The following is a 21575-nucleotide window of genomic DNA, read 5'->3' on the forward strand; positions in this document are numbered from 1 at the left end:
ATTTTAGACAACACAGACTCAGCTTGGCTTTTCGACTTCTGACTTCAGTGTTAAATTTAAGTTCAGTTTCTTTCATTTTAGACTACACAGACTCTACTCAAACATTTAATCTATAAATTTTTTGATTGATATTATAGATTTGAGGTGTATTTTTACTGAAGCAATCAAATAATGTTTCTATTGACTGACTGAGTTTTGTGCACTGGTCCTTACTTTGTTGTTTATGATTTTCAAGTTGCTCATTTATTTTTGCAAACTGATCCTTATTATCATTATACATTTTTATTACCAATGACAGCACAGTACTTATGTCATTATTATCATCTTGTTTTAATTCATCAGTTTGTTTTTCCTGTCTTACAGGTTTGTCATTATTGTTTTCTTCTTCTTGTTTCACAGTGCTACTTCAGTCTCCCATGTCTCTTTGACCCCTACTGTTCCAGATTCTTCAGTGGCTTTCATTGTTAGTAATTATATAACAAAACACTTCACCAAAAAGAAAAAACAAACAATAAAGAAAATATTTCGAGTACTTAGCTTTGTTGTGGGATGTCAATGTTGTTAATTGTTCACCTCACTTTTTATTTTTCACCTTCTTTTTATGAACTCCTTTCTGCTGCAATTATAGTTCTTTTTTTTATTTTTCACCTTCTTCTTTTTATGAACTCCTTTCTGCTGCAATTATAGTTCTTTTGTAGCTGTGGTTCATATACAGGCAATCGTACACATAAAGTTTTCACAATATATTTTAATTTGCACAAGAAAAATAGCCCAACACAGGATTCACACTTCACTTTCAGAAAAAGTCAGACGATGCCACCATATTCTGGCCGTCCCCACCCCCTTCTTGCCCAAAGCAGATTTATTAATTTTTGAAGTAAGTTAGTAATTTCAGTGGCTAGTCTCGTTTTCACAGCACTTGCCACACTGAGATACTGATGCACTGCAGTGACTGACAGCAACAGTCGAATTTAAATAACCAATTTTATTAATATATATCTAAAAACAAAGATGATGTGACTTACCAAATGAAAGTGCTGGCAGGTCGACAGACACACAAACAAACACAAACAAACACACAAAATTCAAGCTTTCGCAACAAACTGTTGCCTCATCAGGAAAGAGGGAAGGAGAGGGGAAGACGAAAGGAAGTGGGTTTTAAAGGAGAGGGTAAGGAGTCATTCCAATCCCGGGAGCGGAAAGACTTACCTTAGGGGGAAAAAAGGACAGGTATAAGGTAAGTCTTTCCGCTCCCGGGATTGGAATGACTCCTTACCCTCTCCTTTAAAACCCACTTCCTTTCGTCTTCCCCTCTCCTTCCCTCTTTCCTGATGAGGCAACAGTTTGTTGCGAAAGCTTGAATTTTGTGTGTTTGTTTGTGTTTGTTTGTGTGTCTGTCGACCTGCCAGCACTTTCATTTGGTAAGTCACATCATCTTTGTTTTTAGATATATATTTCCTACGTGGAATGTTTCCCTCTATTATAACCATATCATCAATTTTATTAATAATAATACTCATCTTTTTTGTTGTTATTCATTGTGTGTTGATGGCTCAATATCCATTTCCTTTCTACAATTTAACTTTTTATGATTGCCTAGATGATGATTGAGTTACTACTTCAAGAATTATGCGAAAACTGGTGAACTTTCTGTAGAATTACGCATATATTTTCAGTCATCTCACTTCAGAATACAGATCAATAAAACACACCTATCTCACTCTCCATTCTCACACCCCAAACTTGTACAACCAACTGCACTGAAAACAAACATTTTCTTCTAACAGTGTGCAGCAAAGAAATTACTATCATGTATCAATCTATTTAGGCAAAATAATCTTTGGAACATACATTTTATAAATAAAATACAAATAATTGTTGACTTTTTTGAAAAGTCATAATTATTGTTGTAATTACATTAGGTCTTTATAAAAGTTGGTATTTAAACATTTTTGCATAGCTATGTAGTAGTGGATTTTTGGCTTTTATGTTTGCAGTCTGGTATTGTTCATTTCATATGATTCAAGACTGGTTACTACATTTATCTCATCATTACCAGTTTTATTAGGCTGTGTGCTTACCATGATAAGCATCACTGTAAGCTTCATATTAGTCTTCATTCTTGTCAAATTTAATTCTATATAGTATCCACCCTGGCTCAATTGGTAAATGTAAAGGTTTTGCACCCATCATATTGTATTTCTCTAAAATTCTCTTCATGTGTGGAGACTGATTTATTTGGATACAATTGTCAGAGTTATTGGTTCTTAAGCCTAGAAACCAGTCAACTACAGTGATCTGGAATCGTTTATCCAACTGTTCAATAAATTTACTTCTTGCATCAGTAGAGCCCATGGTGGATCCGTTCTTAACACAAAACGCATCATCAGGTTTTCACTACAGGACATACATGCTGCTGAACAGCTCTCTCATAAATTACAAATACTAAGGAATTTAACATGACACTCATATCAGGGTTTTGAGGCCTGCTGTAGATTGTACAGACTCTCCAGCAATTTATGTACACTTTCTGAGCCATCATCAAAGCCCTCTGGTTGATAAATATGAGGGCCGTTCAGAAAGTAACCTCCGGTTGATTTAAAAAAATACACCAAGTTAAATAAAAATATTTTAATATATACATCTTACAACTACATCTTTGCACTATTTTTCTACATAGTCTCCATAGCGATTGAGGCACTTACCGTATCTCTTCACAAGCTTTGAAATTCCTTCTGCATAAAAATCACCCGCTTGTGCCTGGAGCCAGCCTGTGACCGCATCTTTGAGCTCTTCGTCGTCATCAAACCGCTGTGACCCGAGCCATTTCTTCAAATGCATGAAGAGGTGATAATCACTTGGTGCCAGGTCTGGGCTGTAAGGTGGATGGTTGATAACGTCCCACTTGAAGGACTCAAGAAGGGCCGTTGTTCTGCGAGCTGAGTGAGGACGGGCGTTATCGTGCAAAAAAACGATACCGGAAGTCAGCATACCACGGCGTTTGTTCTGTATAGCCCGTCGTAACTTTTTTATTGTTTCACAGTACACGTCTTGATTAATGGTCGTACCACGTTCCATGAATTCAACCAACAACACCCCTTTGGCATCCCAAAACACCGTTGCCATCAGTTTTCTGGCAGAAAAATCTTGCGAGGCTTTTCTTGGTTTGGTAGGCGAATTTGAATGTGCCCACATCTTTGATTGTTCTTTTGTCTCAGGGTTCACGTACTTAATCCAGGTTTCGTCACCGGTCACGATTCTGTTTAACAATGGTTCTCCTTCGTCCTCATAATGTGACAGAAAGTCTAATGCAGAGGCCATTCTTTGAGTTTTGTGGTGGTCGGTAAGAATTTTGGGCACCCATCGTGCACAGAACTTACGGTAACCCAATCTTGCTGTCACTATCTCGTACAAGAGAGTCTTAGAAATCTGTGGAAAACCAGTAGACAACTCCGACATTGAGAAACGTCGATTTTCACGAACTTTTGCATCAACTTTCTGAACGAGTTCGTCAGTCACCAATGATGGTCTACCACTCCTCTCTTCATCATGAACGTTTTCTCGTCCACTTTTAAATAAACGTACCCATTCACGGACAACAACTCCTTCACTCATAACTCTTGGTCCGTACACGGCACAAAGCTCACGATGAATAGCTGCTGCAGAATATCCTTTGGCTGTAAAAAACCTTATGACAGCACGCACTTCACATTTGGCGGGGTTTTCTATTGCAGCACACATTTCAAACTGCCACAAAAACTAAACTAGCGCAGGTACGACGTTCACTCGACCACGGCTTGATGCCGACTGACCTGTTGAGTGCGTGAACGCACAGATGGCGTCGCTACTCCCCCCACAACCCGCACTGTGACCAATCGGAGGTTACTTTCTGAACCGCCCTTGTATAAATTCCCGCCTTCAAAATACTGACCTTAAATCAAATAGCTTTTTACACCAATCATGTTGATTTGCAATACTCAGCAGGGCTCTCATAATCTTAGATTTTGCTACAGAGCTAAATGTCTCATCATAATCTATTCTAAAAACTGAATATATCCTTTTGCCACCAGTGAAACCTTATATCAAACACTTAATTATTTGAATATAATTTTGTAGAAAACACTCATCGATTTTCAATCATCTAATTTGTTAGGTCTGTAAACTAGTTCCCATGTTTTATTTTTATTCAGAGAATTCACTTCTTCCTTTGTTGCATTTTTCCATTCTTCAGAATTTATTGACTGCACTGCTTCTTTGTAATTCCTTGGTGTCTCACAAAGAAGCATAATTCTGATCTGATAGACTGAATCTTCACAGTAACATAATGGTCTCTTCAAATTTCATGATTTATGTGAATTGTGCTGTCTGCATTTCTTGCTTCCATGTTGCTCTCAACTTGTCCCTCAGTGCCATACAAACGGTTACTAACCATTTCATCACTCATAAATCCATCTTGGTTCATACAGTCCCTTGACTATACTCTTCAAAATCAAACAATGGAAAATTCAGGATGGATAATAACAGTATTGTGAGAAGGATACATTGCTACTTGCCACATAGAGGAGATGTTGAGTCATAGACAGGCACAGTAAAAAAATTACTATATATTTCAACTTTCAGCCAAAAGGCCTTCCTCTCAAGTAGAAAAAACACACATTCACACTAGCACAATTTACACACACATGATCACTGTCTCTGACCACAGAGGGAAGGCTTTTTGGCAGAAAGGTCACATGTACAGCAACCTTTTTGTTGTGCCTGACTGTGACTCAACATCTCCCCTGAATGAGTAATAATCTGCTCTTGTCAAAGTCAACATTTTCACATTCAGTTTCAGTAACAAATTTAATCTACATCTGATGTATCAACAACCAACCCTTTTAGTCCTGTGAGTATGTGACAATTGTATGAAGTTGAATTTTACGTCTCTGCAAGTGCACGCAAGCGGGCGTGTCTGGGCACACACACACACGCACGTGCGCACACACACACACACACACACCCACACCTTTTTCCAGGAAAATAAACATGAAATCCACACTAATGATAACTAACCACACATCCTTTTGAAGATTTAGCATCAAACTCTTCCATTTTTTCATGAGAATCAAGGCACAGCATTCCACTCCAAATATCACAAAATTATCAAAACAATGTTCCTTCTTCAAAAATATCTCAATTGGAGTTTTACGTTTAATTTTTGTAGAGTCATTTCAATTCAGAATGTATGTTGCAGCTACAATTACTTCGCCTCTTAATGCTTTTGATAGGTATTGAGCAGAGCATATCCAAGGATGTGCCATCTCCCATAGGAGTCTATTTTCACTTTCACCAACCACATTCTGCTGAGGAGTATATAGTGCAGCAACTGAGTGTTTCAGTCCATCTGAGTCAGGAAACTTGTATACATCTTCATTATGGAACTCCTTGCCACTCACCATGTGTAATTTTTTGACAGTAATTTCTCCTTTAGTCTTTATTGTTTTAATAAAAAGTGGTAACTTCTCTGTTGTTTTCATCTTTGTGTTGCAAAAGTTATGTTACCCCAAAAACTGTAAAAATAGTATTTAAAAACAGCAAAGTATTGATGACATTGCATTTTCAAATTTGGGCTAATGTTTGGGCACAGTTTTATGTTAGTGTCTGCTGGAAACTGTTATTTATTGACTAGGTTAGAAATTGAGGGTTTTTTTTCATTTTGTTGTTTCTGTTGGTCCATTTTTCTTTCAATCACAAGTTATGTTTGCGGTTTTTTCCAAGATACTTAAATTGTAGAACTATGTTGATTTTGTAATAGCTTGTGAAGATTTTATGTATGCACAGGGGTTTCACAGGTATGAGCTCAATTTTCTTGAAGGAAGCAATTTTTTCAGAGACTGTTGATATGGTCATAAACTCCTTCTTCCATATCAAGAGCTAAAAGAGATAAATCATCCACAAACCCCTAGCAGTTTGTTCTTATTGGGAGTTTAATCCCATTTTGATTTCCAATAAATCTTTGTGAGCCAATAGAGGGCTACATTAAAAGCAGTGGGGATCATTTATCAGCTTGTCTGGGACCATTTTTCATTATGAAAGCTTTTGAGATATCTTTCCCAAACTTTGCCCTGGAATTTGTGTTGGTTAAAGTTAATCTGATAATTTTTATTAGCTTTGGATGGAGACTATTTGATCTGAGGATTTTTTTAAATGTGGTCTATGGATACTATCATATGCTTTTTGAAATCTATAAATCAAATAATGAGTTGTTTGTTTCTGTACTTGTTTTCCCTTATTAGTTTCAAACAGAGAGTTTGGTCTGAGCAGCTTCTGTGGGCGAAATCCTCCTTCGTATCCTCCCAAGTTGTGCTTCCAGAGTGCATCAGATTCCTGCACGGATTAGATCTTTGGTAGATGCTTTGTAATTTTTTAGTTCTCTGATTTCCTACCTCATTGATGGCTGTAGATCAGTTAGATCAGGGGTGGTTAAAATGAATGGTTTCCATATTTACTTGACATGTTTCTAGTGGCTCATCACAGTTTAGAAGTTTGTGTAATGTGTCTGTGAGGATCTCTAAAGCTTATTGGTTACTGTGTGTAAACTTTCCTGATTTATTTCTCAGCATTAATATTGAGGTTCCTATTTTTTAACCTATCTCTTGAAATTTTGTAATGATCTTCTATTTGATTGGCCTTGAAATCTTCTTCTGTGATTTCTAAGATGTTCATAAGATGTTTAGATTTTGTTTGTCTCATGATATCATGGGTGGTTTTCTTTTGTTTTATTAGTTTTAAATTTGATTCTTCTGACTCTTGGGCTTGATGGTTTACCCAAGCTTGATGTCTTTTCTCCACTACCTGGTTGCATTCTTCATGTCACCAATCATGTTTCTTCGCGGGATTTATTGGAGTTATTCTTATGCTATAAATTTTAATTTGACACTCAATTCTTTTTGTGATTTGATGTTGGTAGACTCTTCCCCAAATTTTATGTGGAGGTTTCTTCCTAAACCACTTAATTTTATCATCACAACATAGTGGCAGACCATGTATTTATTGCACTTCAGACTTTGTTGTTGTAGATTTCATGATGGCGAAATTTATGAATGCAGACATGGTCTAGCTGCCATTCCCAAATCCTGAAGTTGAAATGTTTCCAGTTTTTCAGTTATCAGGTTTCCTTTTAAAGCACTGATTTTGATATAAGTTTGTGGATGGTTGGTTTGCTTATGACCAGGTTATTTTCTAATGATACTCAGTACAGTACCTTTTATCTTGTCCCAGTTGTGCACTGAAGTCACCAAGGAAAATTTTAATGTTTGCTTTTATTCAGGTTTGCTCCAGGAGTTTCCATAATTTTTGTGTTTCTTCTCTCTCCTGTAAGCTGTTATTTATCTGGTTGATGAAAGCGTGTGCACTGATAATTATATAAGTCTTATTTGCAAATTTTAAAGTTAAGTTTATGAGAAGGAAAGTTGCTACTCACCACATAGCGAAGATGCTGAGTTGCAGACAGGCACAACAAAAAGACTCTCACAATTAAAGCTTTTGGCCATGGGCCTTCATCAATAATAGGTACACACACACACACACACACACACGACTGCAGTCTCAGGCAATTGAAACCAGTGTGGTTTCAGTTGCTTGAGACTACAGTCGTGTGTGTGAGTTTCAAAGCTTTAATTGTGAGTCTTTTTGTTGTGCCTACCTGCGACTCAGCATCTCCGCTATATGGTGAGTAGCAATTTTCCTTCTCATAATATTATTACATTCCCCTGGATTTTTCATTGTTAAAGTTAAGTTTGCAAGTCTTGGTGACTGAGATTTAAATTCTATAGTCAAATCATAATAAATTAACTCTACCATGGAGTAGCAGTTATTGTGTAGATATGATTTCAGTTTTTGTTTAAAGATAAATTTGTTATCTGTTAAATTCTCTACATTACTGAGTAGATGGTCAAAGATTTTTATGGCTGAATGCCTCATTCCTTTCTGTGCCACATCAAGGCTGAGAGAAGGATAGTGTAAGTCATTTATCCCTCCAGTTATGGATATTACTTATGTTTCTGAACTTGTAATCAACAGTTCTCAACAAACTTCATAAACGTCTAAATCTATTGTTGTCAGTATGCCCAGTTATTTAAAGAGGTTCTGGAAAGAACACCACATATTATCCTTGTTACCTACTTCTTTGTAACAAACACTTTCCTTGTTGTGACAAACAGCACAAACAAACATTGATTTTTGAATCTTTTTTATTTGATACAACATACAGCAGCACAACATACAGTAAAATGAAACTGGCCAGAGGTGATGCAAAGTCAGCAGCATAACAATATCCAAATCTTGAAGGCTTCACAATAGTTAATAGTTGTCAACACTGTGTAAACTGAGTGGGAGGCCCACATTGTCCTGGATAATAGACAAGCGTAGACATCACTGGCATTGGCAATGTTATTTTTGAGTCAGCACACACAGCTGGTGTTGTAGACTCACTTTGGATGTTGATGGTTTAGCCTCTGGTGTCAACCCTACATCCCTAGCTAGCAAGCATTAGCTCTGTACATGGGTAACATCTGTGGTGTGTTGGCACAATAAGTTGCTCGTGCAACCAGTGGAGACTACTATTATGGAGCGAGGCAGACAGTGAAAGGTAGACCGGTCCAGTGCTACATGGAGAGTGAGGTGGGTGACCTCCATCTCTTCTGCAATTGTTCCTGACAGCTCTGGTTACAGGAGCTCCTAGTGTGCTGGCACCTGAATGTAAGGCTGAGAGTGACCCGACCAGCTGTGGTTTCATCAGGTGGGCAAGGGAGAAATGCAGATGAGGCTGTGAGCACCGGGGGCAGTGGCATGATGTCAATCCTGGATGGCAGCAACTCCTCTGGTGCACCCTCAGGAGACGTCCTGCTTGTTGTAACTCAATCCAGAGCATTGATCTGTCCCTCAGTGGGGAATCCAGCAGTGAGGCAATATTCACCCGTTCTGGCTATGGTGACGTGGAACAACTAAGAGTGAAATTGGGGATTGGGGGAGGGTGGGTGGAGGAGGTTGGGGGACAGGGAGCTCAAGTTGAGTTCTTCTTCTGCTGGAAGGCAGGAGAATGAGATGTGGTGGTAGGATTGAGGAGAAAAAGACTGCAGGCACATTTGAACAGTTGGAACTGGTTCTGGTACTGGGTGATGGTCCAGTCTTTGCTATGAAGTGTCAAAACTCAATGCCCCATTGCAGATGAATGGTGACTGGAAACCACCAATCTTTTCGACCAAACCCCTGGGCCCAAACCCACATGCCAGCCTGAATCTCAGAGAGGAGGGAGGAACTGGGGGTTGGGTGTTGGCAGTAGTACATGTGGGAGAGAATGGGGTTGACAGCAATGTGAGAGCACTGATGGGCTCTTGTCAACCTGTGTGAACTTAAAATAAAATGTCATGGTATCTTCTGTGGAAGCATCTTGGATATACCTCTTTATCTGTTATTTGAATATCTGAATGAACCTCTCTACCTCTCCATCTGAATTGGGTTAGAAAGGAGGCTAGTAGATGTGCTACACTCCATTTTAGTGCAGAAATTCTCAGAGTCCTTCAGCCAAAATTACGGACCTTTTACGGTCACTGATGTCTATGTCAGGCCTTCAGTAGTGAAAATCTTCAACAGTGCCATCACCATGTATTCTGCCATGGTTATATTGAAGTTAACCTGAAAAAAGCATTAGTGATGATGAGCCATGCGTTATTCAGGAATGGGCCTGCAAGATTGAGATGCACTTATTCCCAAGGCTTGGTGGGTGCTGGCCTAGGTGAAAAAACCTGTCATGTGACCACCTGCTGTTCCACACATCTGTTGCTAATGGACTAGGCCTGCTCAATGCCTGGCCAGTAAGCAGGACACTGAGTGAACAGCTTTGTCCTGGCAGCGTCCCAATGCCCTCAGGCACAGTTGTAAGATCTGTTGTCGTAAGACTGGTGGAATCACTAGATACAGTGCAGTGTTATCTGTGGGTGAAAGGATAACACTGTTGACTAGAAGTAAATGGTGTCACAGGCCATAGTAGTGCCAAAGAGGAATAAACCATTGCCTGGACAATTGCTCCAGTCACCCCCTCAAGATGAAGGCGTGAACTTGTGTAAGAATGGTATCCACCTCTGGCAGTGGCAATGTGGGTTCGTCTAATTAGAAAGCTGTCCACAGCCAGTTGAGTATCATCATCCAGGAAGAAATAAACAATTTCCTCTTGATTGAACTTGTGGTCCAACCTCAGCAGTAGGTGAGAAAGAACATCTGCATTTGCATGCTGGGAAGTGCTTCTGAAATGGGTTTCATTGGTATATTTTGAGAGGAACAATGCCCAACACTGGAACCAGTGACTAGTACAATCTGAGACATGAACTGTTGGTTTGAACAGTGAGATCAATGGTTCATGGTCTCTGACCAGGTGGAACTTGATGCCAGAAAGAAAGAGATAAAATTTCTTCAAAGTGAACATATTTGCAGTGCTTCTTCCTCAATTTGGGAGTCTTTCATTTGAGCAGAGGCGAGGGTTTTTGAAGTGTATGCAGTGGTGTGCTCTGAACCATCAGTCTCTTGCTGAGCGTGGACAGCTCCCATCTTGTAGTCTGACATTTCTGTTGTAATCACTACCTGCTTCCCAGGTTGGAAAGGCGTTAGAGGAGGTGTTGAGAGTAGACCTTGTTTGAGCTCTGTGAATGCCTTTTCACACACAGATGACAATGTGAAAACCACTCCTTTCCTACACAAGTGTGTAATGGATGAGCTATCCGAGATGCCACAGGAATGAATTTTCCATAGTATGGAATTTTCATCAGAAATGCTTGGAACTTCATGAGGTTCACTGTCCGAGGCATGGATGCAATCGCTTTGACATGTTCCTGCATTGGTAAGATACCTTCATGAGAAAGTACATGGCCTAAATACTCCACTGAAGGCTGAAAACTCATGTTTGCTGAGATTCCACTTTAATCCTGCCTCCTGCAGAACAAAAAAGAGTGGCTTCAGGTTCATTAATTGCTGCTCTTTAAATGTCTCGTGATTGTGATGTCATCCAAATAGATAATGCACACATACAAAGCAGCTGTTCGAGTAACCTCTGGAAAATTGCCATGACAAGGGAACCCCAGAAGCCAACTGTTTATATTTGTGTAAAATGTGCGGCTGTATGTTAATCGTTAATATCTTATGTGAAAATTGGTCTAATGAGAGCTGTAAGTATACTTCAGTGAGGTCAGTTTTGGAGAAGTCTCCATTTGCCAGCTTTGCCTATAATTCCTCAGGCTTTGGAATGGGGTACATGTCCAAGTCAGCATGAGCATTCACCATGACCACAAAGTCCTTGCAGAGTCTGAGTTTTCTGGATGGTTTCCTAATGAACATCTATGATAAAGGTTGTGTCATATTCAATTCCTGCAACCTACCTAATTTGTCCTTGAACTGGCTATGGAGTTCCAGTGGAACTGTTCTAGGACAAAAAAATTGAGCCCATGCCATAGGTTTCAATGAAATGTGAGGCTTGAAATTTTTTGCTTTTCCCAGCTAGAAGAAATAATGACCAGAGAATTCGGTACTGAGCATGTCCAATAGTTGATAAGGAACATTCTCAGAGACCAAACTGACTCATTGATGGAAAATCCAAAACACATAAATGTGTCCATGCCAAAGACATTCTAAGTATCAGTACTGTTGATGATTAAGAAAGTTACGTCCCTGGTCACATTTTGTAATAGTTTTCATGGTAAATTGACCTTACTGTGGACTGGGTTACTTGCAATAACTGGTAGAGTCAGTGCGGGCACCCCTAATTGTAAATATGTTTGAAAATTGAGGAGACTTATGGTAGAACCCATGCCACCCTGAAAGTCTTCCAGCCAACTGCCCAAAGTGAAATGTGTAGTTTACCCGTGAAATTAATTAAGTGGTGTTTAAATACTTCTTGATTTTGTTGCAATAAATAATGCCTTGAATATTTTACATTTTATCAAATAAAATGACATACTTTTGCACATTTTTTAGAAGATGCACATAAACAAATTGTAAGAGAACTGAATTTCACATTCTGAAACATGGTAATGTCTCTGTAGCAAGTAAATGTTCACATAAAACTAAATTCCAGTGTTTAAACTGCACATAAAAATTCTTCCTCTAAATTACCTACCTGTTTGCTAGCAGGATTGTGATTACTGGCTATTGTAAAATCATCTTTTTTGTCTATTTCTTGAGCTATATCACTGTCATCTTCATCCATCCACTGATTAACAATTTGATCTAGCTTAGGATTGTTAAAACTGCCTTGTTCCTGTGAACACATTTTGCACTATACTGAAGTAAATCAGCATGTGATTCATGAGGTGCAGAACTCGTGTCAATAACTCATGTCAACAACAACAAAAAAGAAGGGGTTAATGCAACCAACAACAAAACATTGCTGGCCACTGTGGCTGAGTGGTTCTAGGCACTTCAGCCCGGAACCGCACGGCTGCTACACTCACAGCTTCGAATCTTGCCTTGGGCATGGATGTGTGTGGTGTGTGGCACCAAGCTACTACCACCTCTTCCCAACAATGAGTACATGGTTCACTACACAACACTTTGGTACTGACATCGAACTTCACACTGGTATAAACCAGTGGTTTCAATCACAGGTGACAGGTTTCTACAGAGACTGCATTGAAAAACTTGTGCCTCCATGTGATAAGTACCTCAGTTTGAATGATGATTATGTAAAAAAAAGCCAAGGTATCACTAAAATGTATATAATGAAATTTGTTAATTTTTTATTTCAAAACATCTGTTACTTTCTGGATAGCCCTCAAACAATAACATGAAATTTCCCAGAGGCAATACAAAATTGTTAGCATAAAAAAGTCCAAATCTTGAAGGTTCCACAATAGTTAACATTGAGAGCATGGTGTAGATTCAGAAAGAGACTCATCTTAACCTAGACATAGAGAAGTGTGGACATGACTGGTGTTGGCAGTGCTAGTTTTGAGTTGGTGTGTGCAGCTGCTGTTGTAAACTCACATTGGAGGCTGTTGGTGGGGCCTCTGATTTCAGTCACCACATCCGTGGCTAGTGAGCCTTAGCTCATTGCATGGAGTAATGTCTGTCACGTGCTGGTGCGACAAGTTGCTCATGCAACAAGTGTAGCGTACTGATCTCAAGTGAGGCAGACGGTGACAGATTTACCACATTCTTGTTCGCTGACAGATTAACCCAGAATATGATTACTAAAGATACTGATGAATGAAAATTGGGAAGATAAGTCAACATTTTGACATTTTCATCTGTGAAATATGACACTGTCCATAACACGTAAGTGGCAGAATGTACCGAATGTGCTGAAACAGATATCTTCTTCAATCATTTGCTGAATATTAATTTCATTTTCTTCTGTAGAGGTTCATCCCCTAGAGACTTTCATTCATGTCTGAATTCACTGAACTTAAGAAAACTAGTCATGGAAGAAGGGAGAGTCTCAAATTGCAAACACTCAATGAGAAAGAATCTCCAACTGCAACTGTTCCTTTGACAATTCAACAGGAGACAACTGTCTACAGAGAGAAAATGAAGCTCTTCTTGTATGAACAACGCCCACTATTTGACATTTTACTGGCTATCCAGATGTTGAAATTAAGAAATGGCTTCTTCAGAGCAACTGATGACTGTGAACACTAAACTCAGCCTGAAGATCACATCTGGAGGGAACTATCAGAACAACTAGCCCCCTACTATCACAAAACTGGGAAGTCTGGAAGTCTCTTATAGATTACAGACAGGAACTCAGGATCTAATGTAAATGTTCTGAAAACCAGATCAAAGCATTGTCTAAGCTGTGAAATTATGATGAGCTCCAGATGACACAACACATGTATTCCTGCGGTGATTGACCAACCCAGTGCAGGCTCAAGGACCTTGTGTCAGCAAGTCCCAGTGCAGTTCATGTTGCCCAATTTTTGCAAAATTTCTCTAGTTTTCGCTATTTTGTAATTTGCGTTTTACGTATAAGCAGCCTAATTGAAGAAGCACAATATTCCCATTGTTCATAATTCCTTGTTTTTCTTTTAATTTGTGTTCTGATGCTTGTGACACAAACTTTAAAAAAATGCTGCCATTTTCTATTTCCTAAGACTTAAGTGAAGTTTATTGAGCTATTTTGCCAAATATCAAGATTACTTTCTTTTTTTTCTCCTAGTATATCATTATTATCCTCTGTGAATAAAAAAAAATCAGTCTAACTTGTGGCCAGTCTTCTTTACAGATTGTATTATTTGACCCATAATTATATGAAACAGAAGTTGTACAAAACACTTCTTTGAGAGGTACAGCTGTAATATTTTGTAAACAATTTTCTTTTGGTTGAACAGGGTCTGTAGCCACTATGGTAGCTGTGAAGGCTTTACAGAATCTCTTCGAAATACACAAAATTGGGGTCTTTTTAACACCAATTCAGCCATAGCTTGCTGGTAGCTGAAAATGTGCTTTGAGAATAGCAGAGCAACAGTACTGACTGCATGAAACAAGTTTAGACAGTTTGGTGAGCCAGGACTCAATTGTGAATACATGCGCTTTTTGGGCAATGTGTTACCCAAGCACATTCAAAGAGAAACTCAAAACTTCAATCTGTCACAGACTTCTCGGCACTCTTTATGGTAGTCTGTGAGGTGTATGTGGGTAATCCAACTGTTGGTGCACTGCCCACAAATGGCAGGTATCTAACATCAAGTAATGGTCTGTCTGGCTGACAACTTTAACTTGTCTCGTAGGATCTACTCAGTGTATAGTCCACAAAAGAACAGAATTTAACATCAGATTAGCAATAATCACCATTTTTTATTTATGGCCTGCTGAATAAGTAACAATGTCATTCATTACTACCGAACTGTAAAGGAATGGAATTTTAAGATGCATATTCATATATGTACAGCGTAACATGTGTAGTTTAATACTGATTGTATATTCATATCTCCGTTGTTAGATAAAATGCATTCTGAATGTTGCGGTAGATGTTACTGGCTACTGACTATACCAGTTGCTTAATATGTGTAACTGGTGCCAAGAAAATGTATTGTGGGTTAAATTACTCTGTCAAGTATAATGCATTTTTTGAAAGAGCTTTCGACATTTTCAGGTATTACACCGGCCCCGTTCAACTAGTACCTTTGGGCTGCGATATGAATACACAGTGCCATTGGACAAGTTAGCAATGGTGAAGGAATATGTCTGGGCATACTCAGAATGGTCAGAATGTACAAAAAGTTGTGGCGGTGGAACGCAAACGTCAGTGCCAGAGTGTCGTGAAAAATCTAAAGGTCCAGTTGAAGACTCCAGGTGCATTCAGGAGCATAAACCAGCAAATTTAACAAGATCTTGCAATGACCAATTATGCCCAACGAGGTAGGTATTATGCTTGCATGTGCACTATTTAAAAATTACCTTTTGTAAATGTAAATTAATTCCACATTTAATTTTGAGGTAAATGATTGCTTAACATAAAGGGAAGATTGAAATGTGGTAACACACGTCTGTAGTTAAAACTGTCAAGTATATTACTTCATAAATTCACAACTTACATCATTTTTTTATGCTCCTTTATTGCTTGCAGCCTAAAGACTTAAGTTAAGTAGGAATATTTTCAGTGGTTACTCACTTAATGATGATACTGGGCTGCATAAAGCCATCCAGTGAACTGAACAAATTGGCATTGTGGTTAGCTTCTGGACTCTACTTCTCAGCTATAATCTGCTTGCCACCTTGTGGTTCTTGGTATTTCATGTTATGAAACATTTCTCCTGCTTACTTTTGCATTCACAAATGTTGTTGGGGAAGTACTACTGTTGGTAATCCTCTGTGTGAGTTCAAACTGCTCTGATTTTTCTGTTCTGGTCTTTTGTGAGGTACATTTTGTAGGAAGTAATATGTTGCCATATATTTGGTAAGAAGTAAATGTGTTGCTTGACTCTTAGAATTTTGTTATATGCATGTGCCCATTGACACTTCTTGAAAATTAGAAAGAACTGTGTGTTGTTACAAACACTTGGAATGCTTTGTTGCTCCAGTGATCTACATAATTCATCTTGCAGTCTACAAATGGGTTCCTCTAACCCCAGAAACCTCCATGTGCTTGCCTCACGTATTTTGATACCTGAGTAATGTAGTGCATGCCAGACCTATTATCAGTGCAGCACATTTCTCCATGGAGGTCAAGAAATTTGCATCTGAGATCTTTCCTCAAGCATCAGGAGATGAAGCTGGAAATTGTGATCTGTGCTGCCGCTCGTTGTATAATTTTGACAGTGTCAGGATGGTATTCATGCTGACATCTCTGACATACTAGAAGTGTTCCAGAATTTAGATGTTCTGTAAGTATACAGCCACATGCACTGAACTAGTGATCACATAACCACTCGTAAGAAGTTATTATACAGTTAGTTAACTAATTGATAAGGAAGACAGTACCTTAGCTTAGGGAATTTCAGACAAAAGAAGGGAGAAGATACAGATTTTTTTTGGGAGAGGTGTGTGTGAGAGACCAGGGAGTAGATATGTAATGAACTTAACTATCTAATTATGAATTCATTTGAAGATTAGAAGAATCCAACAGCAAAACTGTTTGTTCATTGTTTGATTTCTAAGGCTGATTTAAGCCCAGTAATTTTACACTGCATTTATACAAGAGTGTGAGGCTGGCAACAGCTCGCACACATTAATCATTTGGTAAGACTATTATTACCCTGTACGGTAAAAATGAAAGAAATAGTATGGATTATGACTGTGACAAAAGCAACAATGATTTTGATAGTTCTACAGTGTCACAAAGGAAAGGAGACTGCTTACATTATTAAGGATCCATCTGTCATAACATCTTTGTGCCTGGCTGTTTATTCTACCTTGAGCTACTGAGCAAGACAGCATAGTGGTTAGTACACTGTACTTGCATTCTGGAGGACAATGGTTCAAACCTGTGTCCAACCATCCTGTTTTAGGTTTTCTTTGATTTCCCTAAATCATTTCAGGAAAATGCCAGGATGGTTCCCTTGAAATGGCATGGCTGAGTACCTTCCCCATCCTTCCATTATCTTATCGGACCAATGTCCGCCCCGGTAGCTGAGTGGTCAGCGTGGCAGACTGTAAAACCTAAGGGCCCAGGTTCGATTCCCGGCTGGGTCGGAAATTTTCTCCGCTCAGGGACTGGGTGTTGTGTTGTCCTAATCATCATCATTTCATCCCCATCGATGCGCAGGTCGCCGAAGTGGCGTCAAATCGAAAGACCTGCACCAGGCGAACGATCTACCCGGCGGGAGGCCCTAGCCACACGACATTTGACATTTCCATCGGACCAATGACCTCACTGATTGGTCATCTCCCCCATATCAACCAACCAACCAATCAACCTTGAACTGCTTCCTTACTATTTAGAAGTTTCATCATAGTTGAACAGCTTAATTTCAGTGAATGAACAGTTTTTTGAAAGTTATGCTCTGCTGTTTGTCAGGAACAAAAATAAAAGAGCTCTTATGCAACCTCACAAAATTCAACATAGAGAAATGTTTGGAGAAGTGAAAACAAATGTTGATATGTCTGGACTCATTTGTGTCCCACTTTTAATGTGATCATGAGTTACTGAATATATTTGATAAGAACACAGATTTGTAGTACAAGTCTCATTTCTTTTGTGCCAGGCCTGACATGAAATTTTCTGGTGAGGATAAGAATATGTCTTTAGTACACCTGCTTATCCACCACCTCTGAATTAATTGATTCTGATGAATGTTTTCCATGATAAGAACATGGCAATAGGTGTAAAACAAAGCATACACCCATAGATAGACAGATTTCAAATGAAAAACATTTGGTTGTCAAGAGGAAAATGTGTGAAGCCATCAATGACTGCTGTGGCAGAATCTTATCAAAAGATATCATGCAAAACACGAAGAAATTCTGGTTGTATGTAAATGCTGTCAGTGGCACTGGAGCTAGTCTCTAGACACTCATGGATGACACAGGAACTGAAACGGGGGTTATCAAGGCAATAACAAAAATAGTGAACACATTTTTGAAGTTTTCCTTTACTAAATAAGATACTTACGTACTGCTCCAGTTTACTTCTCACACCAAAAGATGTAGATATTAGTGTCAGTGGCATTGGGAAACAGCTAAAATCATTAAAATTAAATAAGACTCCAGGACCTGATAAGATTCTTATCAGATTCTATGCAGAATTTGCAGCACCCATTGTAAACATTATGTACCGTATATCCTTTGAACAAAATCAGTGCCCACTGATTGGAAAAAACATGGCTGACACTCTTCTAACAAAAGTAATAGGGTAACAAAAGTGATCCACAAAACTGCCATCCAATCTTACTAATGTTCATATATTTTAGGACCCTAGAACAAACACTGGTCAACCAGAACATTATGACTACTGACCCACTGTCGATACAAACCTGTTCAAGCGATAGCAGCGTCACCTGCCGAGGAATGACTGCTAGTCAGACAAATGCACATTGCTTGTAGTATCAGTGTGTGTGCTGTCTGTGTGTCAAATTCAGAAGGTGTGAGATCTATCTGAGTTTGACCGTGGGCAAATTGTGATGGCCTGTTGGCTCAGTAGGACTTTTTGGGTGTTTGAAGAGTGCTGTGGTGAGTGTCTTGAACATGTGGCAAAGCCAAGGTGAAACCAAGTCCATACGTTGTAGATTTGGGTGGTTATGGCTCATTACAGATGTCTAATGTTGTATGCTGGGCAGACTGCTAAAACAGGACAGGTGGCACACTATGGTGGAACTAACATCAGCTTTAATGCTGAGCAGAGTACAAGTGTGTCTCAACACACAGTGCACCGAGCACTCCTAACAATGGGCAGCCGATGACCCATGTGTTAACATGACATCAGCAACTATGACTGAAATGGGCACATGGCCATTGGCACTTGACATCGGTGCAGTGTCAGAGCATTGCATGGTCTGATGAATAATAATGCTTTCTTCCTCATGCCAGTGGGAGGATGCAGATCCGTCATCTTCCAGGGGAACAGCTCCTTGACACCTGTGGGGTGGAGACAAGCTGGTGGAGGCTCCATTATGCCCCGTGGAACATTCACATGGGCATCCATGGGTCCAGTGAAGCTCATGCAAGGCACCATGATGGCCAAGGAGTATGGTACACTGATTGCAGACCATGTACACCCCTTAATGACAATCATGTTTGCTGACAGCACTGTCATTCTTCAGCAAGAGAATGTGCCATATCGCAAGGCCAGAAGTGCTATAGAGTGCCTTGAGAAACACAATGGCAAGTTCCATTTGATGTGATGGTCCCCCAACTCACCAGATCTGAACCTGACCGAACATGTTTGGGATGTGATTGAACATGATGTCAGAGTTCTCCGGAATTAATGGGAATTAGGTGACTTGTGTGAGCACTCCAGCAACCTACCAAGGAATCATTGCTTCCATGGCATAACATATTGCCACTGTTTTCCATGCCAAAGGTAGACATACCGGCTATTAGGTAGGGGGTCATAGTATTCTGGCTGATCAGTGCATTCCGAGCTCAAACATAATGAGGTGGCTTGACAGAATGACCCTCTCCATACCTATCAACATAGATTCTGAAAACATCTATCATGCAAAAACCAGCTTGCACTTTTCTCATATTAATAGTGGCCTCAAACATTTTGCAGATGATGAAGCTATCTGTAATGAAATACTGTCCAAAAAGAAATTGCACAAATATCAGTATGGTCTGGATAAGATTTCAAAGTAGTTTAAAGATTAGCAACTTGCTTTAAATGTACATAAATGTAAAATTATGCACTTCAAAATCAAAAACAGGTAGCATCCTACGACTATAATATAAGTGATTCACAATTAGAATCAGTAAAGTCATGCAAATACCTGTGTGTAACATTTGTGGGGATATGACATGGGACAATCAAGTATGCCCAGTATTAGGGAAGACAGGTGACTTATAAATCACTTGTGTATCCCATCTTAGAATATTGCCAAAGTGTGTGGGATGCATATGAAACTGGACTAACAGATGATATTGAACATATACAAAGAAGAACAGCACAAATGGTCACAGGTTTGTTTCCTTCAGAGGAAAGTGTCACTGAAATGTTGAAGGACCTGAACTGGCAGACTCTTGAAGATAGACACAAATTATTCCACATAAACCTTCTTACAAAGTTTCAAGAATGGTTATTAAGTGAAGAATCTACAGACATTCTTCAGCCCCCTAGGTATGACTTTTGTAAGGAGAGTGAAGACAAAATTAGACTACTGGTAATTATAACATGTACAGAGGCATTTAAGCAGTCATTCTTCCCATGATCCATAGATTATTGGAATGGGAATAAACCCTAAAATGTGGTAACATGCTAAGTACTCTATGCCATGCATATCACAGTGGTTTGCAGACTGTGTATGTAAATGAATTTTGTTACATTTTCCACTCATGTTACTGACATTATCATAGCTTTGGCCTCTAAAGACTTTTATGTTGAGACAACTTTCTTTTACAAATTCTGACTTGCTGAGGTTAAGTGGTAAAAACTATGTCCTTCGATGCCTAAGAGATAAATATTTCAACAGGTCCAGGAGCTAAAAAAAATTGTACTTTAAAAGTCAGCTGATTAAGGTTTGCTAAATCCAGCGATGAATTTAATGAGATTAATTCCACCATTTATTTTATTACACTTATTGGCTCCAGTAGTAGCAATAATTCTTCGCTCACATCTTTCGATAGATATAAGGTATTATCAAAAAGAAACAGGAATTTTTATTTTTCTTAAAGAATCTTTATTTATTCATCAACATCAACTTTGTCCCCTTCAGAGTATTACCCAGGACTTTTTCCTAATCTTGGAAACACTTGTGGAACACACTTCACATTATGATGTTCAGTTCCCTCACCGACTCTATGTTTATCTCATGAACGGTGGCGAAACCATGTCCTTTCATGGTTGCCACAGTTCTTGTCATCTTCCTTGGATTGCTTCATTCAAGTGGCGCATAACTTCCATGTAGTATTCCTTATTGACCATACAACCAGAAGGAAGGAACTCTTGATGCACTGTCCCATTGTAATCACAGAAAACAGTGAGAACAACCTTCACATGTGATCAAACTTTTCGAATTTTTTTTTTATCTCGGCTCCTCAGGTAGCTTCCTTTGTAACAATTGGGTTTTGTTTTCATTGTCATACCTATCTACTCACTTTTCATCACCTGGTTTACCTTCTTCTTGACCCCCTTTTAAACAGTTATACCACTTGTAAACTCCTGTCTTACTCACAACAGATTTTCCAAAATCCACAGTTAACATGTCTGTGGTGTTGCCCTTTATTCCATTTTTCAAGCAAATTTAATGCAAATTCTTTGATCCATCTTTTTAGAAAGTAAAAATTTGCTGAGCACTGAAAACGTGTAACATTTTTGACTGTCAACAGTAAACTAAGTATTGAAAACAGTGGAAAATGCAAACATACGTCATGAACATATTTACCAAAAAGATAAAAAAATTGAAAATTGGATGTATGAGACCTGTGAAATTAAAAAATTCCCATTACTTTTTTAT

The 21575-nt window shown here is 38.9% G+C and overlaps 1 protein-coding gene across 1 annotated transcript in view; it reads left to right on the top strand.

The window, feature by feature from the left end:
* Positions 1–21575, top strand: part of LOC126413038 (A disintegrin and metalloproteinase with thrombospondin motifs 12-like) — a 354477-nt gene that overhangs the window by 285235 nt on the left and 47667 nt on the right. Inside the window, exon 17 of the mRNA XM_050082933.1 lies at positions 15122–15387. Within this exon, the coding sequence (XP_049938890.1) occupies positions 15122–15387 (266 nt within the window). The remainder of the gene's footprint in view (positions 1–15121; positions 15388–21575) is intronic.

The sequence above is a fragment of the Schistocerca serialis genome, chromosome 7, assembly GCF_023864345.2.
Source record: "Schistocerca serialis cubense isolate TAMUIC-IGC-003099 chromosome 7, iqSchSeri2.2, whole genome shotgun sequence".
NCBI lineage: Eukaryota > Metazoa > Arthropoda > Insecta > Orthoptera > Acrididae > Schistocerca > Schistocerca serialis.